The following is a 24,445-nucleotide window of genomic DNA, read 5'->3' as shown; positions in this document are numbered from 1 at the left end:
AAAAGCAATAATATTCCGACAGGGAATCTCCTTTTCGGCAAACAGAGGAAAAAATCACAAAGGCGGGGGCGGTCGGGTCACGCGCATAAGCCCAGAGTCCCTTGATCGGCCACTTGAGAAAGGCGATAATGTGTTTCAGCCTGGGGCTGGAATGACGACATTCTGTTTTTTTCCCGGGCTGTGAGCTCCTATGGAAGACGTGGGAAGTGTCACGTTAGAGCAGAGATCCTTAGTAAAAGATAGAGATGGAAAAGAAGTTCAAGAAATGGTCAGACAGGCCACTTCCTGTAAAGGAATCTCTCAGGTTTTGACCTGCCATTTGAGTTCTGTTATACTCAGACACCATTCAAACAGTTTGAGAAACTTTAGGGTGTTTTCTATCCATATGTAATAAGTATATGCATATTCTAGTTACTGGGTAGGAGTGGTAACCAGATTAAATCGGGTATGTTTTTTATCCAGCCGTGTCAATACTGCCCCCAAGGTAAACATATGTCGTTCTGCCCCTGAACAAGGCAGTTAACCCACTTTTCCTAGGCCGTCATTGTAAATAAGAATTTGTTCTTAACTGACTTGCCGAGTTAAAAGGTTAAATAACATATTAAGAAGCAAAGTGAAAACAGCATTGTTGTCATCAACATTGTTGCATGTGCTGCATTGACCATGCAGACTGAACCATGTGTCTTGCGGTTGAGGAACGTCAAATCTTCTCCTTGAGTGACGGAGGCGTGGCTAGGTCTGTGTGGAAGGTGGCACAGAGAGAAAGAGCAGAGAGATGACTCAAGTAGCGAAGTAAACTATAAAAATTGACATTACACATGGCGTATCACATTTAACAAACCAAACATTCAAATACTGGTATAGAAGGTAAAGTAAAAACCCAAACCAGTCCCTGCATCAATACCAGTATATCATTAAAATACGGTATACTGCCCAGCCTTATCTCTCACAAGTGTTCCTTTTATCCAAGTGGGAAAGGGCAATGTGGAGTACAATTGAGCTTGCTTCATCTGTTGGGATGGTATGCAAATTGGAGTGGGTCTAGGGTTTCCGAGACAATGGTGTTGATGTGAGCCATGACCAGCCTTTCAAAGCACTTCATGGCTACAGAAGTGAGTGCTATGGGGTGGTAGTCATTTAGGCAGGATACCTTGGTGTTCTTGGTCACAGGGACTATGGTGGTCTGCTTGAAACATGTATGTAGGGAGAGGTTGAAAATGTCAGTGATTACACTTACACTTCTCCTCTGGTTGCACATATATAACATGCTGGGAGTGCCGCTTCTGGAAGACCCTTTTCTTGCATGCTTATGGCCTTAAATAGCTCGTTGCCAGCATCGGATGGTGGTGGTAAATAGAGCACTACGAATAATATAGATAGTGGGGTCTACAGCTTATCATGAGGTACTCGTACATCGGCAAAACCTTGATTAACTTAATATTAGAGATCGTGCACCAGCTGTTATTGACAAATAGACACAGACCACCACCCCTCGGCTTACCGGTGGTAGCTGTTCTTTCGGGCCGATGCATGGAAAACTCAGCCAACTGTATATTACCCATGGCGTCGTTCAGCCACGACTCGGTGAAACATAAGATCTTACGGTTTTTAATGTCTCGTTGGTAGGATAGTCTAGAACGGAGCTCATCCAGTTTATTCTCTAGTGATTGCACGTTAGCCAGTAGGATGGATGGTAGATGGCACCCGAATCTGCGGTCTATGTATCACCCACTGTATTGCCCTCTGCTCTTCAAGTGAATGATGGGAATTTGGGCCTGGCCCTGAAGCAGCAGTAAATCCTTTGTTTTAAAAAAAGAAAAAAACATCTTTGTCCAGTTCAAGATGGATAATCGCTGTTCTGATATCCAGGAGCTTGTTTTGGTCATAAGAGACGGTAGCAGAAACATTATGTACAAAATAAGTTACAAAAAATGTGCAAAAACTCAAAATAGAGCAATTGGTTAGGAGCCCGTAAAATGGCAGGCATCCCCTCTGGCGCAATTATTTACAGTTTGCATCCATGGTTTAAATATTCCAGTCCACAAGGTGGCTGTAGCTTATTTGGCTTGTCCCTGTTGTCGCAAATGTAAGCTAACTAGCAAGCTGCGCTAATTTTGTTGCTAGATATTCTTTGGTCTCTGGGTAGAAAAATCTAGCTAGCTCAGCCAGCCTTTGGCTAGGCCTTCAGAAGCTGGACAGAAGGCCTCTGCCATTCAACTGTATAAAAGCAGATTTTTTGAGCGACAGGTTCATTCCACTATCACATTTTGACTTACAATGGGTGTGACTTTTTTTAAGTGACAAGACACCTCACTACTGAGAGCGCAAGAGCTAATGAATTCATATTACAGAATAGGAGGCTGATAAGCAGCTAATACAGGAGGCGGCAATACACCTAATAGGTTGTTGTCTTCCATAAAACTTTGAAGAAGAGAGCGCAAGAGAAAATAATCAGTAAGCGGTAGTTTTCCCACACTAATGCAAGTAACGGTAGCTAGCTTGTGTTGTAGTAGTGTGACAATGGCAACGGCGGCCGCAGCAGCTGCTATCAACTTCAAGGTGGATGTTGTTGCTAATTTGTTAGCATCAGCCTTTTCTAGATTAACTTTCAAACTTTGTTTACAAATGATATTTACAAACTACTGTGACAACACCTCACGGACAGGTTTGGTTTGCAGACCTGGTTTGCAGACCTTGTGAACAGCAGCCATAATACTTGTGGACATTCTCCCTTCACTAAAGGATAGTTTAACAAATGGATATCTTCTATAATTTTTATTACAGGTTAGTAATAAGGAAAATGATGCACACGCTTCAATGTGGCAGAAGTCTGTGTGTTGTGATTTTGGATGGTCAGATAGCTAGCAACAATGACTAAAAGCTGCCATGTGGGGAATCGTAGGTGGCTCGTTTCAGCTAACTTTATCTTGTTCTTGATAACATGTCTGGTTTTAACTGTTACATCTATGCTAATATGGTAAAAATTCAGTACCTAGCTAACCATCAACTGTAACGATGTATTTGAAAGACTCCTGGACAGTCTGTGGTGCAACGTGGCGTTGGTGGATGGAGCGAGACATGATGTGCTCAATTGGATTCAGGTCTGGGGAACGGGCGGGCCAGTCCATAGCATCAATGCCTTCCTCTTGCAGGAACTGCTGACACACTCCAGCCACATGAGGTCTTGCATTAGGAGGAACCCAGGGCCAACCGCACCAGCATATGGTCTCACAAGGGGTCTGAGGAACTCATCTCGGTACCTAATGGCAGTCAGGCTACCTCTGGCGAGCACATGGAGGGCTGTGCGGCCCCCCCCCCTAAAATGCCACCCCACACCATGACTTACCCACCGCCAAACCGGTCATGCTGAAGGATGTTGCAGGCAGCAGAACGTTCTCCACGGCGTCTCCAGACTCTGTCACGTGCTCAGTGTGAACCTGCTTTCATCTGTGAAGAGCACAGGGCGTCAGTGGTGAATTTGCCAATCTTGGTGTTCTCTGGCAAGTGCCAAACGTCCTGCACGGTGTTGGGCTGTAAGCACAACCCCCACCTGTGGACGTCGGGCCCTCATACCACCCTCATGGAGTCTGTTTCTGACCGTTTGAGCAGACACATGCACATTTGTGGCCTGCTGGAGGTCATTTTGCAGGGCTCTGGCAGTGCTCCTCCTGCTCCTCCTTGCACAAAGGCGGAGGTAGCGGTCCTGCTGCTGGGTTGTTGCCCTCCTACGGCCTCCTCCACGTCTCCTGATGTACTGGCCTGTCTCCTGGTAGCGCCTCCATGCTCTGGACACAACGCAGACAGACACAGCAAACATTCTTGCCATAGCTCGCATTGATGTGCCATCCTGGATGAGCTGCACTACCTGAGCCACTTGTGTGGGTTGTAGACTCCGTCTCGTGCTACCACTAGAGTGAAAGCACCGCCAGCATTCAAAAGTGACCAAAACATCAGCCAGGAAGCATAGGAACTGAGAAGTGGTCTGTGGTCTCCACCTGCAGAACCACTCCTTTATTGGGGGTGTCTTGCTAATTGCCTATAATTTCCACCTGTTGTCTATTCCATTTGCACAACAGCATGTGAAATTTATTGTCAATCAGTGTTGCTTCCTAAGTGGACAGTTTGATTTCACAGAAGTGTGATTGACTTGGAGTTACATTGTGTTGTTTAAGTGTTCCCTTTATTTTTTTGAGCAGTATATAAGACTTGTATTTTGCATCTTTATTGTTTTAGTTAGAACCATTCTAATGAAAAGGGGGTGGATTACATCAGGGGAAGTGCCCTCTTTTTCCACTTCTTTTTACTCCCCCATGTGGAGGTTTGTGCTCTCTGATTGGCTCAAAGTCAAGTTCTTTGCCACTGACAAACATTGCGAAGTAGAAACGGCAGGGTCATTGGTACACGTTCGGTACACAGCAGGGACGTCTCTTGCTCTAGCAAGAGAAAGCACAGGAAGCTGTTCCAAGTACCTATCGACAGTCGTCAGATTTCTCGGTCTGTCTGTACAATTGAATGAATCACCCAATCTCTGAACGTCATCACACACACCACACACACACACAATCCTCAGTCCTAATTATGTTGTTACCTTGCCAATCCTAAATAGCCTTACCCATCAGTTATAAAACACATCATTACGACTGCCCTCTGTGCACAGAAATCATAGAATTAGGACAGAAATAACTCTGAGATTGCCATGTAGGTAGAGGAGAGGACTTTAACAACCCAAAACCCTGTGTTTAAAGGATTGACCTAGGTTAACCTATACCCGTCTTGCTACACTAAGCATTTAATTCTGGCATAGCTTTCTGTATAGGAATTAAAACATTTATATGCAACAGATGGTTGCCCACGCAGTCCAGTGGCCCTGTTTTTGGCAAAAGGTCGATTTTTCTACAAACTTCAACAATTCTCTGTTGCCGTACAAAGTAAGCCCACCTCTGCCCTTTTAAGTGTTGGCCGAAAGCCTTGGACCAGAGAACGCACTGCTCCAGGACTTTAATGCACAACTTCAGCGCACCCCACACTTGACCCTTTTCGTTTGATTATTTTCCTAGCTTTCCCTGTGATGTTTACAAAATTAGCCGCTCATAGTGTGTCATTGCAGGATCACTTTCTGCCCCTTTTTATTTATTTATTTTTTGCTGGTTTTCTAACTATTAGAGAGGAGATTGAGTGGCCAACACAGTAGGAGCTTTTCAGATACACTCTTGTGGTCAAAACAACATTTTACTGTGGCCTTCAGGTCAGAACAGCTTCTCTTCCATCACTATTGATACAACTAGAGCCTTGAGCCCCAGTGATTCATCCTATAGGCATGTGACTATACTGTACGTACTGTGTCGACGTATGAAAGCGTATTAACCAGTGACTTGGTGAAGACATTGGTGACACGGGCATATGACGAGCCATGCTATTCCTTCGGTCATCGCTTTCATATATTTGATGCCTTTCGAAGACAAGGACCAAAGAGCCAAGACTGTAATGGTCAGACGTTTTTGAAAAGGTTGTTGGGGAACACTGGTGTGTGGGTATTCTGTTTTTAATGTATTTATAGGATTATCCATATGTATAATCCAGCACTTGGATGTACACCCATTATTTTACCCAACATGAGGCTCACTTCATGTCAACCAAAAGGCCCATTCGCCCACTCTATCCTGGACCCCTTTTCACACACAGCTGGTTTGAAATTGTCTTAGGTCCAATTCAGACGTTTTTAACAATTTAAGTACCATACTGTTATTATTTTGCAATTAAAGTGGTTAAGAATAAACAAATTAGTGATGCACAGAACATTTTTGGCCGATACCGATATCCGCTGTGTACTACTCCCTTCACAGAAAGAGGAGTGGGAGGCCCCGGTGCACAACTAAGCAAGAGAACAAGTACATTAGTGTCTAGTTTGAGAAACAGACACCTCACAAGTCCTCAACTGGCAGCTTCATTAAATAGTACTCGCAAAACACCAGTCTCAACGTCAACAGGGAAGAGGCGACTCCGGGATTTTGGCCTTCTAGGTAGAGTTGTAGAGTCTGTCCGGTGTCTGTTAATTTGCCCATCTTAAGCTTTTCTTTTTATTGGCCAGTCTGAGATATGGCTTTTTCTTTGCAACTCTGCCTAGAAGGCCAGCATCCTGAAGTCTCCTCTTCACTGTTGAGACTGGTGTTTTGCGGGTACTATTTAATGAAGCTGCCAGTTGAGGAGTTGTGAGGCGTCTTTCTCAAGCTAGACACACAAATGTAGTTGTCCTCATGCTCAGTTGTGCATCAGGGCCTCCCATTCCTCTTTCTATTCTGGTTAGAGCCAGTATGCGCTGTTCTGTGAAGGGAGTAGTACACAGCGTTGTACCAGATCTTCAGTTTCTTGGCAATTTCACGCATGGAATAGCCTTCATTTCTCAGAACAAGAATAGACTGTGTTTCAGAAGAAAATTCTTTGTTTCTAGCCATTTTGAGCCTGTAATCGAACCCACAAACTCTGATGCTCCATATACTCAACTAGTCTAAAGAAGGCCAGTTTTATTGCTTCTTTAATCAGGACAACAGTTTTCAGCTGTAATAACATAATTGCAAAAGGGTTTTCAAATGATCAATTAGCCTTTTAAAATGATCTTGGATTAGCTAAGACAATGTGTCATTGGAACACAGGAGTGATGCTTGCTGATAATGGGCCTCTGTACGCTTAGGTAGATATTCCATTAAAAATAAGCCGTTTCCAGCTACAATAGTCATTTACAACATTAACAATGTCTGCACTGTATTTCTGATCAATCTGATGTTATTCTAATGGGCAAAAAAATTAGCTTTTTCAAAAACAAGGACATTTCTAAGCAACCCCAAACGTGTGTGTGAAACACAAAAATCACGTTTTTTACTGTACTGGACCTTTTTTAAATAGTTACTCATTTAGATGGAACAATTGTAAAGAATGTTGATAGTTACCAAAGTGAATTAACAAACTCCTATTTATTGTGAACAAAATTCTCATTATTAAAAAAACAGTGAATTTATGTGCCCGTGGACATCTTTTCCTCTACGTCCAACCAGAGATGGGCCTAAAACCAAACCCAACACAGTCAAAAGAAAAGCACCTGTATCTAGCTCCTCTTTTAACCCCTTCTCTTCCTTCCTCCCCGTAGTGCCGACTGTGAAGCCGGTGCCCCTGGGGCCTGTGGCGCTGGCGGCAGTCATCGCGGGGCCTGTGTGCGTGCTGTGCTTCGTGCTGATGCTGGTCTTCTACATCTGCCACAGCCGTGCAGGCGTCCACCACCGCGTGCCCAACGAGGAGGACCCCTCCATGAATCACCCCTTCCTCAACGTGGGCTCCACCCTCCAAGACCTCATCTACGACATGACCACCTCTGGCTCCGGCTCTGGTGGGTTAGGTAGCCATGGGGTGAGGGTGTGTGTGTGTGACTGTGTTGGGGGGGTCTCTGCTCATGCAGAACCGCTCATGTTTCGTTATATTATTTAATAGATTTTTTTTCTGTATTTGTTTTGTTTTTAGTATTAATAGATCCTTTTGGTGTGTACCTTATCTGCTCCGACGTGGCTACTCGCGTTGCTTCTTTGTTTGACTGTGTGTGTGCAATTGAATGAGCGTGCGACTGTTCAGGGCGCGAGCTTACCAGCATGCGTCTAGGTGTGAGTGTGTGCCTGTGTGAATAACTTGAGTGTGTGTGTAGTTACAGAACAGTGCATAGAGATACACTCCGCTGTGAGACGATGGGGGAGATCGAGCCAGGGAGAAGTGACTCCCGCCCTCATTGAGGGTGTAGTGAAGGCAGCGGTTATCTTATCGGTCCATCTCTAGCTCAGATGGGCTCAGCCTTAGCTGTGGTGTAATGGAAGCGGTGCGGCCCGTGGCTCTATTGACTGGGCGGCGCTAACACAGAGCGGCTGTGAAGCTGCTCTAAACCCCAGACGCCAGCCAGGAGACGTGGTGAGAGAACTGGCACGCGGAAACCTTGTCGTCTTGTTCCGACCAGCAATTAACAGCTCACTATCAGGACTGGCAGAGAAATCCACACCTCTAGGATAGCCGGATTTGATTCAGAATCAACTTCTTGGGACTTTTTGCACGAAATGTGAATAGATTTATGGTTTGTAGGATTTTCCAGTGTAGGACAGTTGATTTGTACTTTCTGCAAGATATCAAAACTGGAGGACCAGCTAAGTCCACAGTCTAACTGAATTTGACAAACCTGTCAGTGTCTCCTTTTTTCCGGCTTTTAGAGTGGATTTTTCATTTTCACTATGGGATCTTAAATTACCCAGCTTAATGTTTTGCTCTTTGTCAAAGCAGGTGGATAAATCCACAGTCTGCCTGAATTAAGTACACACTGACAAAAAGGATGAGGAGCACGGCACAGACGAAAGAGTTTCAAAAATACGATTTAGGGGCCTACTATAGTCATGGAAAAACCAAGGCACTCAGTCCACTCATGTAGACTAAAATATTATTTTCCAGGATGTCACGGCACACGTCTAGTGAACATCAGACCCTGCTAGGATCATAGTGACCCCATCTGTCTCCTCCCTGCTCTCCTCATACAGCTAGCTAGCCCACCACAATCTACGCTCCATTTGGCTTCTAACGGCCCTGACCTCCGCGGCCTCTACAGCCTGGCTATTTCTGCTGCTGCTAGTACCTGCGGCTTTCAACTTCTCAACCCCTCCCTGCAGGCCCCACAGTAAATAGCTGACTGTCCAGCTGGTGAAATTAAAGAGAGCGATGTATATATTTACCCAGGAGCACAACTCTGGCCTGTTTGTGACGGTTTCAGTTTCAATATGTTTAAGGTTTTAAAAAATATATATTTAAAAAATTGCTGAATATTGTCCAAAAAGCCGCAGCACAGACAATTAGCCAATCACTTTTTACACTGAGGTTAGTTCCAGGTCCTTTTCATGACGTCATCCTTTGGATTGCTTTCTTCTTAAGCAGCGGTTGTTACTATGTACATTGCTAGCGAGTGACCAGTCCCGTCTTGTAGCGCATTTCTAAACCATCTTCTTCCTCCCAGGTCTGCCCCTGCTGGTTCAGAGGACCATAGCCCGGACCATCATACTCCAGGAGAGCATCGGGAAGGGCCGCTTCGGCGAGGTGTGGCGGGGGAAGTGGCGAGACGAGGAGGTGGCGGTCAAGATCTTCTCGTCCCGTGAGGAGCGCTCGTGGTTCCGCGAGGCCGAGATCTACCAGACAGTCATGCTGCGTCACGAGAACATCCTGGGCTTCATCGCTGCCGACAACAAAGGTACAACCAATCACAGCTCACCTCTAAAGAGCAGAACCACTTTTGTAGGGGCGCATTTTTATTGTTTTTACTTGCCGGACCTTAAGATTCGTAATGCCCCTCTATTAGGGTTTAGCATAAGGTAGACCGTGCTGGTGTGGGCTTGTAATGGTTTGATAATCATGAGAAGGGTCACTCCAGCATATTTGGATGCAGTCTAGTGCAGAAACATGGCTAGAGAGCCAGGGGTAGGTGTGTGTGTGTGTGTGTGTGTTTCTAGAGTTGGGGTGGTGGTTGTGCTCAGTCCAGCTGCTCTGAGCGCTCTCTGGCCATCTGGAGGTAACATCACATTGCTCTGAGGAGAACCAACTCACTGTGTTCATTAACCTCTGTCTCTCTCTCTCCCGCTGTCTTTCTCGCTCTCTCTCCCTCTCTTTCTGTCTTTCTCTCTCTTTCTCTCTCGCTCTCCTTCCTCCATTACTCATCTTACTCTACTTTATCTCTCTGTACCTGTATCTCTCTACCCTCCCTCTTTCTGTTCCCCCCTTCTCTTTCTAGATAATGGGACATGGACCCAGCTGTGGCTGGTATCAGACTACCATGAGCATGGCTCTTTGTTTGACTACCTGAACCGCTACACCGTCACCGTGGAGGGCATGATCAAACTTTCCCTGTCCACTGCCAGCGGCCTGGCCCACCTCCACATGGAGATCGTTGGCACGCAAGGTGAGTGACAGCCGTATTGACCAATCACAGTCAATCAGTGACTGGTGACAGCAACACCCACCAATCAGCGACTGAGGACTTTACTGTTTGTCAAGAGATGGGAGTTCGAACATTTGCCTTTTGGCTTCACGTAGAATAGTAATGTGTTACAAACTGTGTGTAACATAGGCACCAAATGACATGCATATAATACTTCATACGTATATCTGTTCTCTAATCATAATGTTCACACATTAGGTTTGTATCATGGACATAGTCGAACTTCCAAGTTCCCCTTTCTATGATGACAAGCAGGTCTGCACCCCACTCTATATCTGTAAATAGATGTTAAATCATCCCTGTCAGGCCTCTGTAGTTGATCTCCTGACTGCACACTACCTACCTAGTTATTATTCCCTATTCTTCCCCTGTGTCTACCTCTCTGGATCCCACAGAGACTATGAGAGAGATATATATATATAATTTGACTATTTTCTACATTGTAGTCATCAAAACTATGAAATAACACACATGGAATCATGTAGTAACCCAAAAAGTGTTAAACAAATCAAAATATTTTATATTTGAGATTCTTCAAATAGCCACCCTTTGCCTTGATGACAGCTTTGCACACTCTTGGCATTCTCTCAACCAGCTTCACCTGGAATGCTTTTCAAAAAGTCTTGAAGGAGTTCCCACATCTGCTGAGCACTTGTTTGGCTGTTTTTCCTTCACTCTGCGGTCCGACTCATCCCAAACCATCTCAATTTTGTTGAGGTCGGGGGATTGTGGAGGCCAGGTCATCTGATGTAGCACTCCGTCACTCTCCTTCTTGGTAAAATAGCCCTTACACAGCCTAGAGGTGTGTTGGGTCATTGTCCTGTTGAAAAACAAATGATAGTCCCACTAAGCCCAAACCAGATGGGATGGCGTATCGCTGCAGAATGCTGTGGTAGCCATGCTGGTTAAGTGTGCCTTGAATTCTAAATAAATTACTGACAGTGTCACCAGCAAAGCACCATAACACCTGCTCCTCAATCCTTTACGGTGGGAAATACACGTGCGCAGATCATCCGTTCACCCATACGGCGTCTCACAAAGACACGGTGGTTGGAACAAAATATCTCCATTTTGGACTCCAGACCAAAGGACACATTTCCACCGGTCTAATGTCTATTTGTCGTGTTTCTTGGCCCAAGCAAGTCTCTTCTTATTATTGGTGTCCTTTAGTAGTGGTTTCTTTGCAGCAATTTGACCATGAAGGCCTGATTTCATGCAGTCTCCTCTGAACAGTTGATGTTGAGATGTGTCTGTTACTTGAACCCTGTGAAAGATTTATTTGGGCTGCAATGTAACTCTGATGAACTTATCCTCTGTGGCGGTCCTCATGAGAGCCAGTTTCATCATAGCACTTGATGGTTTTTGCGACTGCACTTATAGAAACTTTCAAAGTTCTTAATTTTCCAGATTGACTGACCTTCATGTCTTAAAGTAATCACGGACTGTCGTTTCCCTTTGCTTATTTGAGCTGTTCTTGCCATAATATGGACTTAGCCATATTTGGTAAAATACCATCTTCTGTATACCAACCCTACCGTGCCACAATACAACTGATTTGTCTCAAATGCATTAAAAAGAAATTCCACAAATGTACTTTTAAGAAGGCACACCTGTTAATTTAAATGCATTCCAGATGACTACCTCATGAAGCTGGTTGAGAGAATACAAAGTGTGCAAAGCTGTCAAGGCAAAGGGTGGCTACTTTGAAGAATCTCAATATAAAATATATTTTGATTTAACACTTTTTTTGGTTACTACATGATTCCATATGTGTTTCATAGTTTTGATGTCTTCACTATTATTTTAGTGTAGAAAATAGGAAAAATAAGGAAAAACCCTTGCATGAGTAGGTGTTCTAAAACTTTACCGGTAGGGTTTATATATATACAGTTGAAGTCGGAAGTTTACATACACCTTAGTCAAATACATTTAAACTCAGTTTTTACTATTCCTGACATTTAATCCTAATAAACATTTCCTGTCTTAGGTCAGTTAGGATCACCACTTTATTTTAAGAATGTGAAATGTCAGAATAATAGTAGAGTGATTTATTTCAGCTTTTTTTTTTTTTTTTTATCACATTCCCAGTGGGTCAGAAGTTTACATACACTCAATTAGTATTTTGTAGCATTGCCTTTAAATTGTTTAACTTGGGTCAAACGTTTTGGGTAGCCTTCCACAAGCTTCCCACAATAAGTTGGGTGAATTTTGGCCCGTTCCTCCTGACAGAGCTGGTGTAACGGAGTCCGGTTTTGTTGGATCCTTGGTCACACGCGCTTTTTCAGTTCTTGTCACAAATTTTCAATAGGATTGAGGTCAGGGCTTTGTTGTCCTTAAGCCATTTTGCCACACCTTTGGAACTATGCTTGGGGTCATTGTCCATTTGGAAGACACATTTGTGATCAAGCTTTCACTTCCTGACTGATGTCTTGAGATGTTGCTTCAATATATCCACCAAATTTTCCTGCTTCATGATGCCATCTATTTTGTGAAGTGCACCAGTCCCTCTTGCAGCAAAGCACCCCCACAACATGATGCTGCCACCCCCGTGCTTCACAGTTGGGATGGTGTTCTTCGGCTTGCAAGCTTCCCCCTTTTTCCTCCAATCATAATGATGGTCATTATGGCCAAACAGTTCTATTTTGTTTCATCAGACCAGAGGACATTTTCTCCAAAAAGTACGATATTTGTCCCTATGTGCAGTTGCAAACCGTAGTCTTGTGTTTTTATGGCGGTTTTGGAGCAGTGGCTTCTTCCTTGCTGAGCGGCCTTTCAGGTTATGTCAATATAGGACTCGTTTTACTGTGGCTATAGATACTTTTGTACCCGTTTCCTCCAGCATCTTCACAAGGTCCTTTGCTGTTGTTCTGGGATTGATTTGCACTTTTCGCAGTACGTTCATCTCTAGGAGACAGAACGCGTCTCCTTCCTGAGTGGTATGACGGCTACGTGGTCCCATGGTGTTTATGCTTGCATACTATTGTTTGTACAGATGAACGTGGTACCTTCAGGCATTTGTAAATTGCTCCCAAGGATGAACCAGACTTGTGGAGGTCTACAATTTCTTTTCTGAAGACTTGGCAGATTTTCTTTTGATTTTCCCCATGATGTCAAGCAAAGAGGCACTGAGTTTGAAGGTAGGCCTTGAAATACATCCACAGGTACACCTCCAATTGACTCAAATGATGTCAATTAGCCCATCAGAAGCTTCTAAAGCCATGACATTATTTTCTGGAATTTTCCAAGTTGTTTAAAGGCACAGTAAACTTCTGATCCACTGGAATTGTGATATAGTGAATGATAAGTGAAATGATCTGCCTGTAAGCAATTGTTGGAAAAAATACTTGTCATGCACAAAGTAGATGTCCTAACCGACTTGCCAAAACTATAGTTTGTTAACAAGAAATTTGTGGAGTGGTTGAAAAACAAGTTTTAATGACACTAACCTAGGTGTATGTAATCTTCCGACTTCAACTGCACCATATACAGGACCATATTATGGGTCTATTTTATTTTCTTATCTGAATATGCAGGATATGCAAATGCAAAGAATGTGCTTTCACCTGTCCAGTTCTTTCAGATCAGTACGGATACAAGGAGTAAGGAGAGGAGACCACTTAAGACTATTGAGATGCACCCCCACTCTCTCCACTCCTTCATGTCAAATACAATCATGTAGGCACAGCGGAGACAGGCAGGCTTTTTATCTTTTCATTTTTTTCTCCCCTCACTGTCCGACCTTTGCATCAGTGAGCTCTCAATCTAATTTCTCAATTTTTTTCTCCCCTCTGTCACTCCTCTCTCTTGCTCTCCTTCCTTCCCTCTTTCTCTCCTCTTCCCACCCTCTCTTCTCCCACCCTCTCATCTCTCCTCTTCCCTCTGTCCTCCTCCCACCCTCTTCTCTTCACCCACCATCTCTCTTCTCCCACTCTCATCTCTTTTTTTCTCTCTCCCACTCTTTCTTCGCCCTTCCGCTCTTCTCCTCTCCCACTCTCTTCTTCCTTTCTCTCTTCTCTTCTCCCCCCCCATCAATTCCAGGGAAGCCGGCCATCGCCCACAGGGACCTGAAATCTAAGAACATCCTGGTGAAGAAGAGTGGGACGTGCTGCATCGCTGACCTGGGCCTGGCCGTGCGCCACGACTCCGCCACTGACACCATCGACATCGCCCCCAACCACAGAGTAGGAACCAAAAGGTAACTGGACTCCCCGTTTGGGCTCCGCTGCGCTCTTATGCCTGTTATTTGGGCTGGCGATGTGATATGACTGAGCCGCCATGCCGGCTCTTTGATGTGGTTAGTGACGACTTCAAACTACTCCCCCCTCAACGATGGAACGGGAATCAAAAGATAACAGGAGCCCTTTGGCGGCCATTCTGGCTCCACGAGCTGTAATGATGTGATGGGAGGTTGGAGGTGCTTTTTAAACTGTTCGTCCATTCTGGCTCCAGAGTGCTGCCAAGCCCCCAACCACAGAGTGTGAAACTCAAAGGTAACTGGAGTCCCCAGGGGCGGCCTCTTTCGAGTCCCTCATTCATAGTGACTGGAGCCATCACCCCAGCTCCAACAGCTACCGCTGGCCGTAATAGGTGAAGGTGCAGTGAAATCGGTAGCAGGTAGGGAGGGAGGGCAGCTGCGAGGGAGGGAGGGGCGGATGGTAGAGAAGAAGGAAAGGAGAGGAGGAGCACACGGCGTGAGTAATTACACGGAAACACGCTGCCCATACAAATGCGCTGTCTCTACCTCACTGCAGCAGCAACAGTGATGTTTTGTGAAACATGTCTTGTTTCAAAGTAGCCTGGCCAAAATACAACCATAGAAATGTGGAGGGAATTATTTTATAAACCCATAATATGCCATGGAAACCAGCATTTTCTCATGTTTTCTTCATTTTTAAATCAACGTTATTTTATTGTCCAGCAGCCAAAGGCATAATCCTAGTCCTATTAGTAACCCATGTTGATGCATCTTTAGATCTCCCCTCTTTCTTAATTTCTAAAATATATTTTCATATCTGTCACATGAAACTGCCGGCGCGTGCCATTTTCCCAGTAATTGCGTTTTGGAACATTCATGCGTAGTCTACGGCCATGTGCGCATTGTTGAGCTTATAATATGAAGAAATAAACTTGATCAACATTTTAAGCTAAACGGTCTGTTCTGTTTTATCAGCCGCTTTGCTTTACAAAAATATATACATTATATGCAGTGGTTCATCCCAGAACTGTCCCAGGGTCTGTTTTGAACTGTAGACATTTTATTTATTTTTCGGGACGCCCTTAATTTCGAGCCTTGGAGGGAATTATTTTATAAAGACAAGTATTTGGTTGTAATTGTAATGTTGCAAAATGTTATAGGCTACCAAGGGTAACCAACCATCCTCCAACAGAGCCTTAAAGGGGCAGTCATTGTCGTTAGGTGGTGGAGCTGCATTAATTAGTGCACTGACACATTGGTGCTGGTAGACAATGTCAAGCGCCTTTTGAGTTTTTCTACCATTCTGGCGTAGCGCGGGATACACCCTTCTTTCTCTTTGGGGCAGGCGGGTGGTTGTGTTGTGGTCCTGGCTGGCTCTGTGTGTCTGTCTGCTCAGCTGGCCCACTGGAATCTGTGGGGCTTAGTAAGCTCACGGCTCTGGGACTTCACCCTCTGGAACGCCTGTGGACTGTGAAGGGAGATTAGGCCCAGCGCCGCAGCGCTAACACCCTTCCTTCCTGTGGCTCCCAACTTTCCAGAGGAGAGGGTAGTCCCCTTCCCAAAACATTCGCTCTTATCTCTAGCTGGGAATCCCTCCTTAAGGAACAAAATGTCCTTTCTCTAACAACAGTATTAAACATATTGACCCTAGACACCGATCTGTCAGTTTTGGGTTTGAGGTCTAATGGTGCAGGTGAGAATCTGGTGGAGGGGAAACTGTTGCTCTGTGCCAGAAACTTCCAACCAGAGAGAATTGCTGGTTATCAAGAATGTTGTTCATCTACAAATGCTGTGGAGGATAATGTTTCATATCTCTCTGAGAAGCTGTGTTGGGAAAACACGCCTGGCAGCCTAGCAGAAGATAGAATCAGTTTTTTGTTTGAATTCTTTTACAATCATTCCTCTGTTTTTAATTTATCTTTGATTGCTCGGAGTGTGTTGGGCAAATATTGATTCGCTTCTAACTGCTCTGTGACATGAGCGTTTCTGAAACGCTCTCAATTGAACGGGGTGTTTGTAGGTGTATTGACACCAAGCCTTTTGATGGTTTTTATGAAGCTCAAGGAATTCAATTTAAGACATTTTTGCTCAGTGTGGAAGGTTGTGAATTAGACTTGTGAATTGAATGCTGCGTAAGACGTAACGTGTGTGCTGTCAGTCTACTGTAGTGTCTAACCAACCTTGTCGTCTCTCGCTCTCTCTCTCTCTCTCTCTCTCCAGGTATATGGCACCAGAGGTGCTGGACGACTCGATAAACATGAAGCATTTTGAGTCATTTAAGAGGGCAGATATCTACGCCATGGGCTTGGTGTTCTGGGAGATAGCCAGTAGATGCTCTCTAGCAGGTACGTGCGTTGGTCCCCCTGTAGATAATCCGTTATTAATTCACTGTCAGTTGCGCCCCGATTACAACAGTTGGTGAGTAATATGATGGCGCGTAGCAAGTTTATTAGTTCAAGAACTAATTCTCTGGTTCTGTTGGATTATCACTGTGTATACAAATCACATACGTTTCCTTTTTGAAGTACATGAGCTACTTCCTCTGGGATGTTTATGATATATACTGTGCGGAGGACAAACCCATTTTCCCTCGAGGGATAATGAACGTTTGTTGTATTGCGTTGTACGTACCGTCAGCGGTTTGTGATGTATTTTAACGCGTCTGACGTGATTTGCGTCAGGCATCGTTGAAGACTACCAGCTGCCATACCATGACCTGGTGCAGTCAGACCCCTCTGTAGAGGAGATGAGGAGGGTGGTGTGTGAGCAGAAGCTACGGCCCAACATTCCAAACCGTTGGCAGAGCTGTGAGGTACGTAAACACACACACACACACACACACACACACACACACAGGACCTTCATACCATTAAAAATGCTTTTCTTTTTATTGCTTTGGTTTTTAAACCGTTCACATTCCAAGTTCTGAGGTACAACTCACCTTAACAAATGTGTAGTGTCTTCGCTTTGCAGCCATAATAACTAGCCAATTTCATCAACTGAAAATCCACGTGACATGGTGCGTTTAAACCAAGAACGATCACAGCCACAAACCTGAAACTCTCCCATGTGTCCATCTATCTCAGTAAGACTCTGGTCTCACACGCTAGTGTTTCCCCTCTCTCCTCAGTCGAACCACAGTCCCTCCCTCAGAGAGTAACCATCCACCCTGAGGGGAAGAAAGTATGCTGCATCTCTCCCCTCTCTGTCTCAGGTTTCCCTCCTTCACAGCATCACACTCTGTTTACAAGGCTCTTTTTCCCTCTTTTGCTCCTTCTTTCACTCTTTCTTTCATCCTCTTTGTTTATTGGTGTTCCTGTTTATTGCCTGTAAAACTGAACAATTCGATTAGAGACAATCCAAAGTAATACAATCTTGTAATCTAATCTGGCCACTACGACCATGTCTTTATGGCTGCCAAGCTGTTGTGACTGTGCTGCACCTGCCATTCAACACAACACAGTGACAAGACACTGATCGATCAACCGCAGAGATAGATGTCCCTGATACCAAAATAATAGTCTAATGGGTATAGATATTGTTAAGCTATAGTCTATATTTCTTCCTTGGCCAGAACAAGTTGTTTGCTGAGTTGTCCCCATACCGAAAACCTTTTTTTTTTTTTATGATTTATAATTTAGATGAATACGTACATACAACCTACGGCAACACAAATATTAAGCAATGTAGCATGCCAGTACCAATTGGCCACACGTACAGTACAACTAACACAACATGTCAAGACATACAGGTCTTGTTTCCCAGAAATGGATTAAGCCAAATCTCGGACTAAGAAACGCTTTCAATGGAGAGTCTCCATTTAGCATGCTAGGCCTAGCATAAACCAACCCAAAATTGAAATATACAGCCAGAGGAAAGTCATTCTCTTCTCTCCCGGGTTTTAATTGAGGCTAGCTATGGCTGAGGGGGCAGTGGTTTAATGTGCCAATGGGCAGATGGCGCCTCAGCGGCTGCCGCTCGTTCCCAGGTCAGGCCGTAAACACAGATGCCTTTTGTTGAGACTGGCATGTTGCACCACCACGGTGAGTCAGCCACACCCTGCCAACAACAATACGACCAGGAGGAGGAGGACTGCGTGTAGGAGTGTGTCTGTCTGGTAGGATAGAGCAGAGAACAGTGAGGGGACCACCTTGGGGCACCCTCTCCAAACAGACAGTGGTGTAGTTTATGATGAGGTACAGATTACCCTCGTAATGACTTCTCAGAGGACTTCCTTTGCAGACAGACCAAACCGCTGCTTATGTTCATACAGGTAGTCGGGGCTGCTAGGGTAGTTTTGGTATTCTGTGAGAGACGCTTTGTTTTCTGAGTCAGACAGAGCGTGACATGTGGAGAGCCTTCCCGGCCTTGTTTTGTGTCTGACAGCATGACCCTGAAAAACCGCTCTGTCTCACCACAAGCTATGGTTTCAGGGAGGTGTGTGTGTGTCTAGTCAGTTTGCACACTGTGTGTGAGTGGATTCGGTTTGCATACTACGTGTGTGCGTACGTGCAGTAAAGTGTGCACACACATCCCTCTGTGCTCTTTAGCTAGCTATCCGCTAGTCACTGGGGCGTTCCTGTGGTTTCCAGCCCACAGCCCCAAGGTGGCCTTGTGAACTCTCCAGATAACATCTCCCCTGTGCGTTCTTCTCACATGACTCACCCCTCTCCTGTTTCCCACTCTGGAGAAGAATCCTCTTAGCCAGTTCATCTGTATCATCAGAACCACACGTTGGTTATGAAAAGTCTGGTCGATACAGATTTGCGCTGCGTCTAATATGGCACCCTATTTCCTATGTAGTGCACTACTTTGGACCAGAGCTCCCTGGTCCAAAGTAGTGCACTATATCAAAAGTAGTCCACTATGTAGGTAATAGGGTACCGTTCCAGTCAGATGCACACTTAGTCATTTCTAGGTGTCAGGATTAGGCCGTGTTATGGCCTTGAGTCCATTCAGGCATACAAAACAGAGAGCGCTGTGAATGCTTCTTAAAGCAGTAGCCAGCGTGGAGACTAGCTGCTGAAAAGGCCCTGCTGTATGTGATTCAGTGTAATGTATGTTTGTCAACAGACTGCAGCAGATTGTGGGGGAGTGAGGGACCGTGGTGGGCTGCTGCTGCTCTGCTACTACTGTGCCAGACTTCTCCCACAACCAGGCTATCACTAATACTATTACTGAATAGGGAAGAGTTTAGACTCTTAGATCAGTGGGGATTTTTCTATGAGTTCCAACTGTATTGAACGTCCCAAGGTCTCATCATGTGATCCTAAATATTTTAACGTCATTCAAATATGCATTGTAAAATCGAGCATTGTGTAAGTCAAAATGTAAGCGTTTCACTGTTGACGTTGTCGATAGTACAGTGCTAGGAAATTACCAAAATGAGTAATCATAACCGAAACAGTTCCACACACAGAATTACGTGATCTCTGTGGTTAAACACGCCCATTCAAATTGCGGGCGTCTCCCACAACTGGAGCATATACATAGCCACTGACGTGGGTTGTACTGAGAGATCGTAGCAGATGCGGCAGCGAGGCCTACTTGTCAGAAATCTTCCTGAAGAGTATTTGTCAGCATTAATCCAAATGAGTGCACTCTGTCTTAATAAGCACTGGTGGAAATCTCCAAGATTATGTCCTCGACAGGTTTCTGAGAGATGTAGACAAATTATGGCCAGAAAACAGATGCTGTTTACAAGGCTGGCAACAAAATTATTCAGCGTCTCATTCCAGCTCCCCAAAAAACATACCCTTACTTTCTTAAAAGGATAGTAAGGGGATTTTGGCAATGAAGCCTTCTTCCCTAGAGTCAGATGAACTTGTGGTTTTATGTCTGCATCCAGTATGCAGGAAGTTGCAGGTAATTTTGCAAGCAAATGCTAACTAGCTTCACGCAAAGACTTCGGGTTAGAGGTCGACCGATTTTATGATTTTTCAACACCGATACCGATTATTGGAGGACCAAATAAAGCCGATACAATTACAACAATACTGAATGAACACTTTTATTTTAACTTAATATAATACATCAATCAATTTAGCCTCAAATAAATAATGAAACATGTTCAATTTGGTTTAAATAATGCAAAAACAAAGTGTTGGAGAAGAAAGTAAAAGTGCAATATGTGCCATGTAAAAAAGCTAACGTTTAAGTTCCTTGCTCAGAACATGAGAACATATGAAAGCTGGTGGTTCCTTTTAACATGAGTCTTCAATATTCCCAGGTAAGAAGTTTTAGGTTGGGGTTATTATAGGAATTATAGGACTATTTCTCTCTCTACCGTTTGTATTTCATATACCTTTGACTATTGGATGTTCTTATAGGCACTGTAGTATTGCCAGTGTAACAGTATAGCTTCCGTCCCTCTCCTCGCCCCTACCTGGGCTCGAACCAGGAACACATCGACAACAGCCACCCTCGAAGCATCGTTACCATCACTCCACAAAAGCCGCGGCCCTTGCAGAGCAAGGGGAACAACTACTCCAAGTCATAAACAGCGCAATGCTTGAAGCATTGCGAAGAGCTGCTGGCAAACGCACTAAAGTGCTGTTTGAATGAATGCTTACAAGCCTGCTGCTGCCTACCACTGCTCAGACTGCTCTATCAAATCATAGACTTAATTATAACATAAAACACAGAAATACGAGCCTTAGGTCATTAATATGGTCAAATCCAGAAACTATCATTTCGAAAATAAAACGTTTATTCTTTGAAATACGGAACCGTTCCGTATTTTATCTAACGGGTGGCATCCCTAAGTCTCTAAATATTGCTGTTACATTGCACAACCTTCAATGTTATGTCATAATTATGTACAATTCTGGCAAATTAATTACGCTCTTTGTTAGGAATAAATGGACTTCACACAGTTCGCAACGAACCAGGCGGCCCAAACTGCTGCATATACCCTGACTGCTTGCAGAGAACGCAAGAGAAGTGACACAATTTCCCTAGTTATTAGAAATTCATGTTAGGAGGCAATATTAACTAAATATGCAGGTTTAAAAATATACTTTTGTATTGATTTTAAAGAAAAGCATTGATGTTTATGGTTAGGTACACATTGGTGCACAGTGCTTTTTTTCGCGAATGTGCTTGTTAAATCATCACCCGTTTGGCGAAGTAGGCTGTGATTCGATGAAAAAATAACATGCACCGCATTGATTATATGCAACGCAGGACACGGTTGATGATCTTACTAGTTTAACTAGTGATTGTTAAGATTGATTGATTGTTTTTTATAAGATAAGTTTAATGCTAGTTAGCAACTTACCTTGGCTTCTTGCTGCCCTCGCGTAACAGGTAGTCAGCCTGCCATGCAGGCTCCTCGTGGAGTGCAATGTAAGGCAGGTGGTTAGAGCGTTGGACTAATAACAGGAAGGTTGCAAAAACGAATCACCGAGCTGACAAGGTAAAAATCTGTCATTTTGCCCCTGAACAAGGCAGTTAACCCACCGTTCCTAGGCCGTCATTGAAAATAAGAATGTGTTCTTAACTGACTTGCCTAGTTAAATAAAGGTGTCCAAAAATACCGATTACCGATTGTTATGAAAACTTGAAATCGGCCCTAATTAATGGGCCATTCCGATTAATCAGTCGACCTCTACTTCGGGTACACCTACTATGCTCGGTGCCACAATCTTGAACCATTACCACAGTCCCGGACTATCCTCATGCTCATTCCCAAGTTTTTGAGGAATGAGCATCAGATGGGTCCAGGATTTTCAATTTAGGAGAGCAAAACAGGGCTATTGTTGAAGTAGGTATTGGGTCACCTTGTACACCCAATGGCCACAGCCAAGCCTCTTAGGAGTCTAACAGTGGAAATGATAAAAACATCAGTAAGTGGTTAAGAGCCCAGGGGCCCAGAAGACATTTTTTCTTAACTACCATTTTTTTCCCCCTGTACTTTTTTCATAAGTCTATAGTTAAGCAAAGTTGCTATTCGTCAAAGGTTCTTGGAAATGTTCTTGCGCTATTTCTTATGTTTCTCCTTAAACAAAGTGTTTTGTGAATCAGGGCCCTTGCCCCTCTGCATTTGATCGGGGTGGGGGGGGGGGGGAGAAAGAACTCTCCGTGTGTGTGTGTGTGTGATACACACTGGTGTATTGCCTCTCTCTGTTCTGCTGGGAATACAAAACCACTGTTTACTAATATCATAGTCATGATAAAAAAATTCTCATACACACCTCTGTTGTAACACTTTGCTTTAGTGATGTTTTTTTTTCATCAAGTCAACCTTTCTCTCTCTTTCCTCCAGGCTCTGCGGGTAATGGCTAAGATCATGAGGGAGTGCTGGTATGCCAATGGAGCCGCCCGCCTCACTGCGCTACGCATCAAGAAGACCCTTTCCCAGCTCAGCCAATCAGAGGGCATCAAGATGTAGAGACACCCTTTCTCTTATTCTATTATTCATAATCGTATTATTTTATTATTACCACCATTAGTTCTCGCCCCACTGCTCCTCCTCTTGGTTTGTAAGGAGAGGCGGCACAGTGAAGTTTTACTCTGATATCCCCCGACCCCTCCCTAAACGCTGTCATCGTTTCCTCGTCGCCCCGCCAACCGGCGCGTGGATCTATTTTCTGTCTCACGGAGGTGAAGGATGGATCTGGTGGAGGGATGTTTGCCAGTGCAAACCCCACCCCCCTGTCAAGATTGGTTGGATCACTTCCTCCAGTGCTCGTGAATTACCTATCAGGGTGATTACAGACCGACGTAGTCCCACCCTGCCATAGACCCATCTTTCAATGCTGTTCGGCGGAAACCAGAGGAAAGGAAACATCAACAACCCATAAGAAAAACCCTAAGGTTGCATGACTGCTGGTCATAACATTCAGGTGACAATGCCTCCATTCCAACAACAAATGTTCTGTCACTGGGCGAGGTAACTTGGACTCGACGAGAACCGCCCTAGAAAATGACTGAACCAACTATAGTTTGTTTATTTTTTTACCGTCTGGTACTTAAAAACGAGCATATTAATTGAGTTATTATTTGTGTTTTTCCATGGAGAGATGCTGGTGTGCTGTTGGACTCGTCTCTCCAGAAAATGTTGCATCTTGTTTTAGTATTTCTTTCTCTTCTCCCTACGTATCACGGTACAGGGGGTCTACAGGTCAGTTTAACTTATTGGTTTTTGTTTGCAAACAAACTGGACATGAGCTCATTCAGTCTTGGCCAACATGCTATGGCATATGCAATATAGATAAAATGTATCTATTTTATATACTCTGCTCTGCTACTACTACGACAACAGCTCGACAGTCGCCATCATGCCTTCCGAGCCAGGTGATAACCTGAAAGTGCCACTGCTTTAAACCTACCCCCCTTCTTCCCCTCTCATGTCAGTTACTGTGTGAGGGTGTTGGTGTGGGTGGGTGTGTAAGATCACATGGAGTCTTGACAGAAGCCCTCCCAGAGCTGTGTGAGCAGCAGGGAGTGTTCCTCCTCCTATGCACATGAAAGGACACATGTGGCCTTGCCACACTGCCAGGGGCAGCCACAACACCGCCTCTCTGGTGCCATCTACCCACCCCCCCCCCTCTGCCAGCCCCCCTCATCAAAACAGCAACAAGGGATGTCTTTTTGCTCTCTCTCTCTCTCGCGTGCTCTCTCTCTCTCTCGCTCTCGCTCTCTCTCGCTCTCTCTCTCGCTCTCTCTCTCTCTCGCTGCTCTCTCTCTCTCTCTCTCTCTCTCTCTCTCTCTCTCTCTCTCTCTCTCTCTCTCTCTCTCTCTCTCTCTCTCTCTCTCGTGGCTCTCTCTCTCTCGTGTGCTCTCTCTCTCGTGTGCTCTCTCTCTCTCTCTCGCGTGCTCTCTCTCTCTCTCTCTCTCTCTCTCTCTCTCTCTCTCTCTCTCTCTCTCTCTCTCTCTCTCTCTCTCTCTCTCTCTCTCTCTCTCTCTCTCTGTATGGGAGAGCTCTCTGGACTATAGAAACTGAATACCAGACTGATAGTGGGGCTAGTACCCACAGGACTACACAGGTCACCTCCAAAGTGGCTTTAAGGAGAAAGAAAAAACAGCGCAAGCATTACTGAAGTTGCCCTATAAACATGCATTATTGGATTATAGTTTTTTGGGGGATGTTTCAGACTGTGTGACGGCACACATTTATTGTTTTAAATGTCTCTTTAAAGAAAAACAAGGTGAGGTACATTCATTTAAATATAGCAAATGGATATTTACTAAGCCATAGGTTTTCTGTTTTTTTTTTTTGTGCAATTTTTTCTACTACCACAAGA

At 44.5% G+C, this 24,445-nt stretch overlaps 1 protein-coding gene across 3 annotated transcripts in view; it reads left to right on the top strand.

Moving 5' to 3' along the window:
* The window catches only part of LOC106590284 (TGF-beta receptor type-1), a 59,220-nt gene extending 35,341 nt beyond the window's left edge, over positions 1-23,879 (top strand). The window contains exons 3-9 of one of the 3 annotated variants that reach the window (XM_014181129.2): positions 7,142-7,387; positions 9,029-9,259; positions 9,797-9,964; positions 14,042-14,198; positions 16,419-16,543; positions 16,892-17,010; positions 22,465-23,879. In XM_014181129.2, the coding sequence (XP_014036604.1) occupies positions 7,142-7,387; positions 9,029-9,259; positions 9,797-9,964; positions 14,042-14,198; positions 16,419-16,543; positions 16,892-17,010; positions 22,465-22,590 (1,172 nt within the window). In that variant the 3' untranslated portion in view covers positions 22,591-23,879. Of the gene's footprint in view, positions 1-7,141; positions 7,388-9,028; positions 9,260-9,796; positions 9,965-14,041; positions 14,199-16,418; positions 16,544-16,879; positions 17,011-22,464 lie in introns of all 3 variants that reach the window. The other 2 variants (XM_014181127.2, XM_014181128.2) reach the window with 2 other exon arrangements.
* The last annotated feature ends 566 nt before the right edge of the window (positions 23,880-24,445 follow it).

This window comes from Salmo salar, chromosome ssa29 (assembly GCF_905237065.1).
Source record: "Salmo salar chromosome ssa29, Ssal_v3.1, whole genome shotgun sequence".
Taxonomy (NCBI): domain Eukaryota; kingdom Metazoa; phylum Chordata; class Actinopteri; order Salmoniformes; family Salmonidae; genus Salmo; species Salmo salar.
Note: the sequence above shows the minus strand (reverse complement) of the source record. Positions and strands in the feature narration are given on the sequence as shown.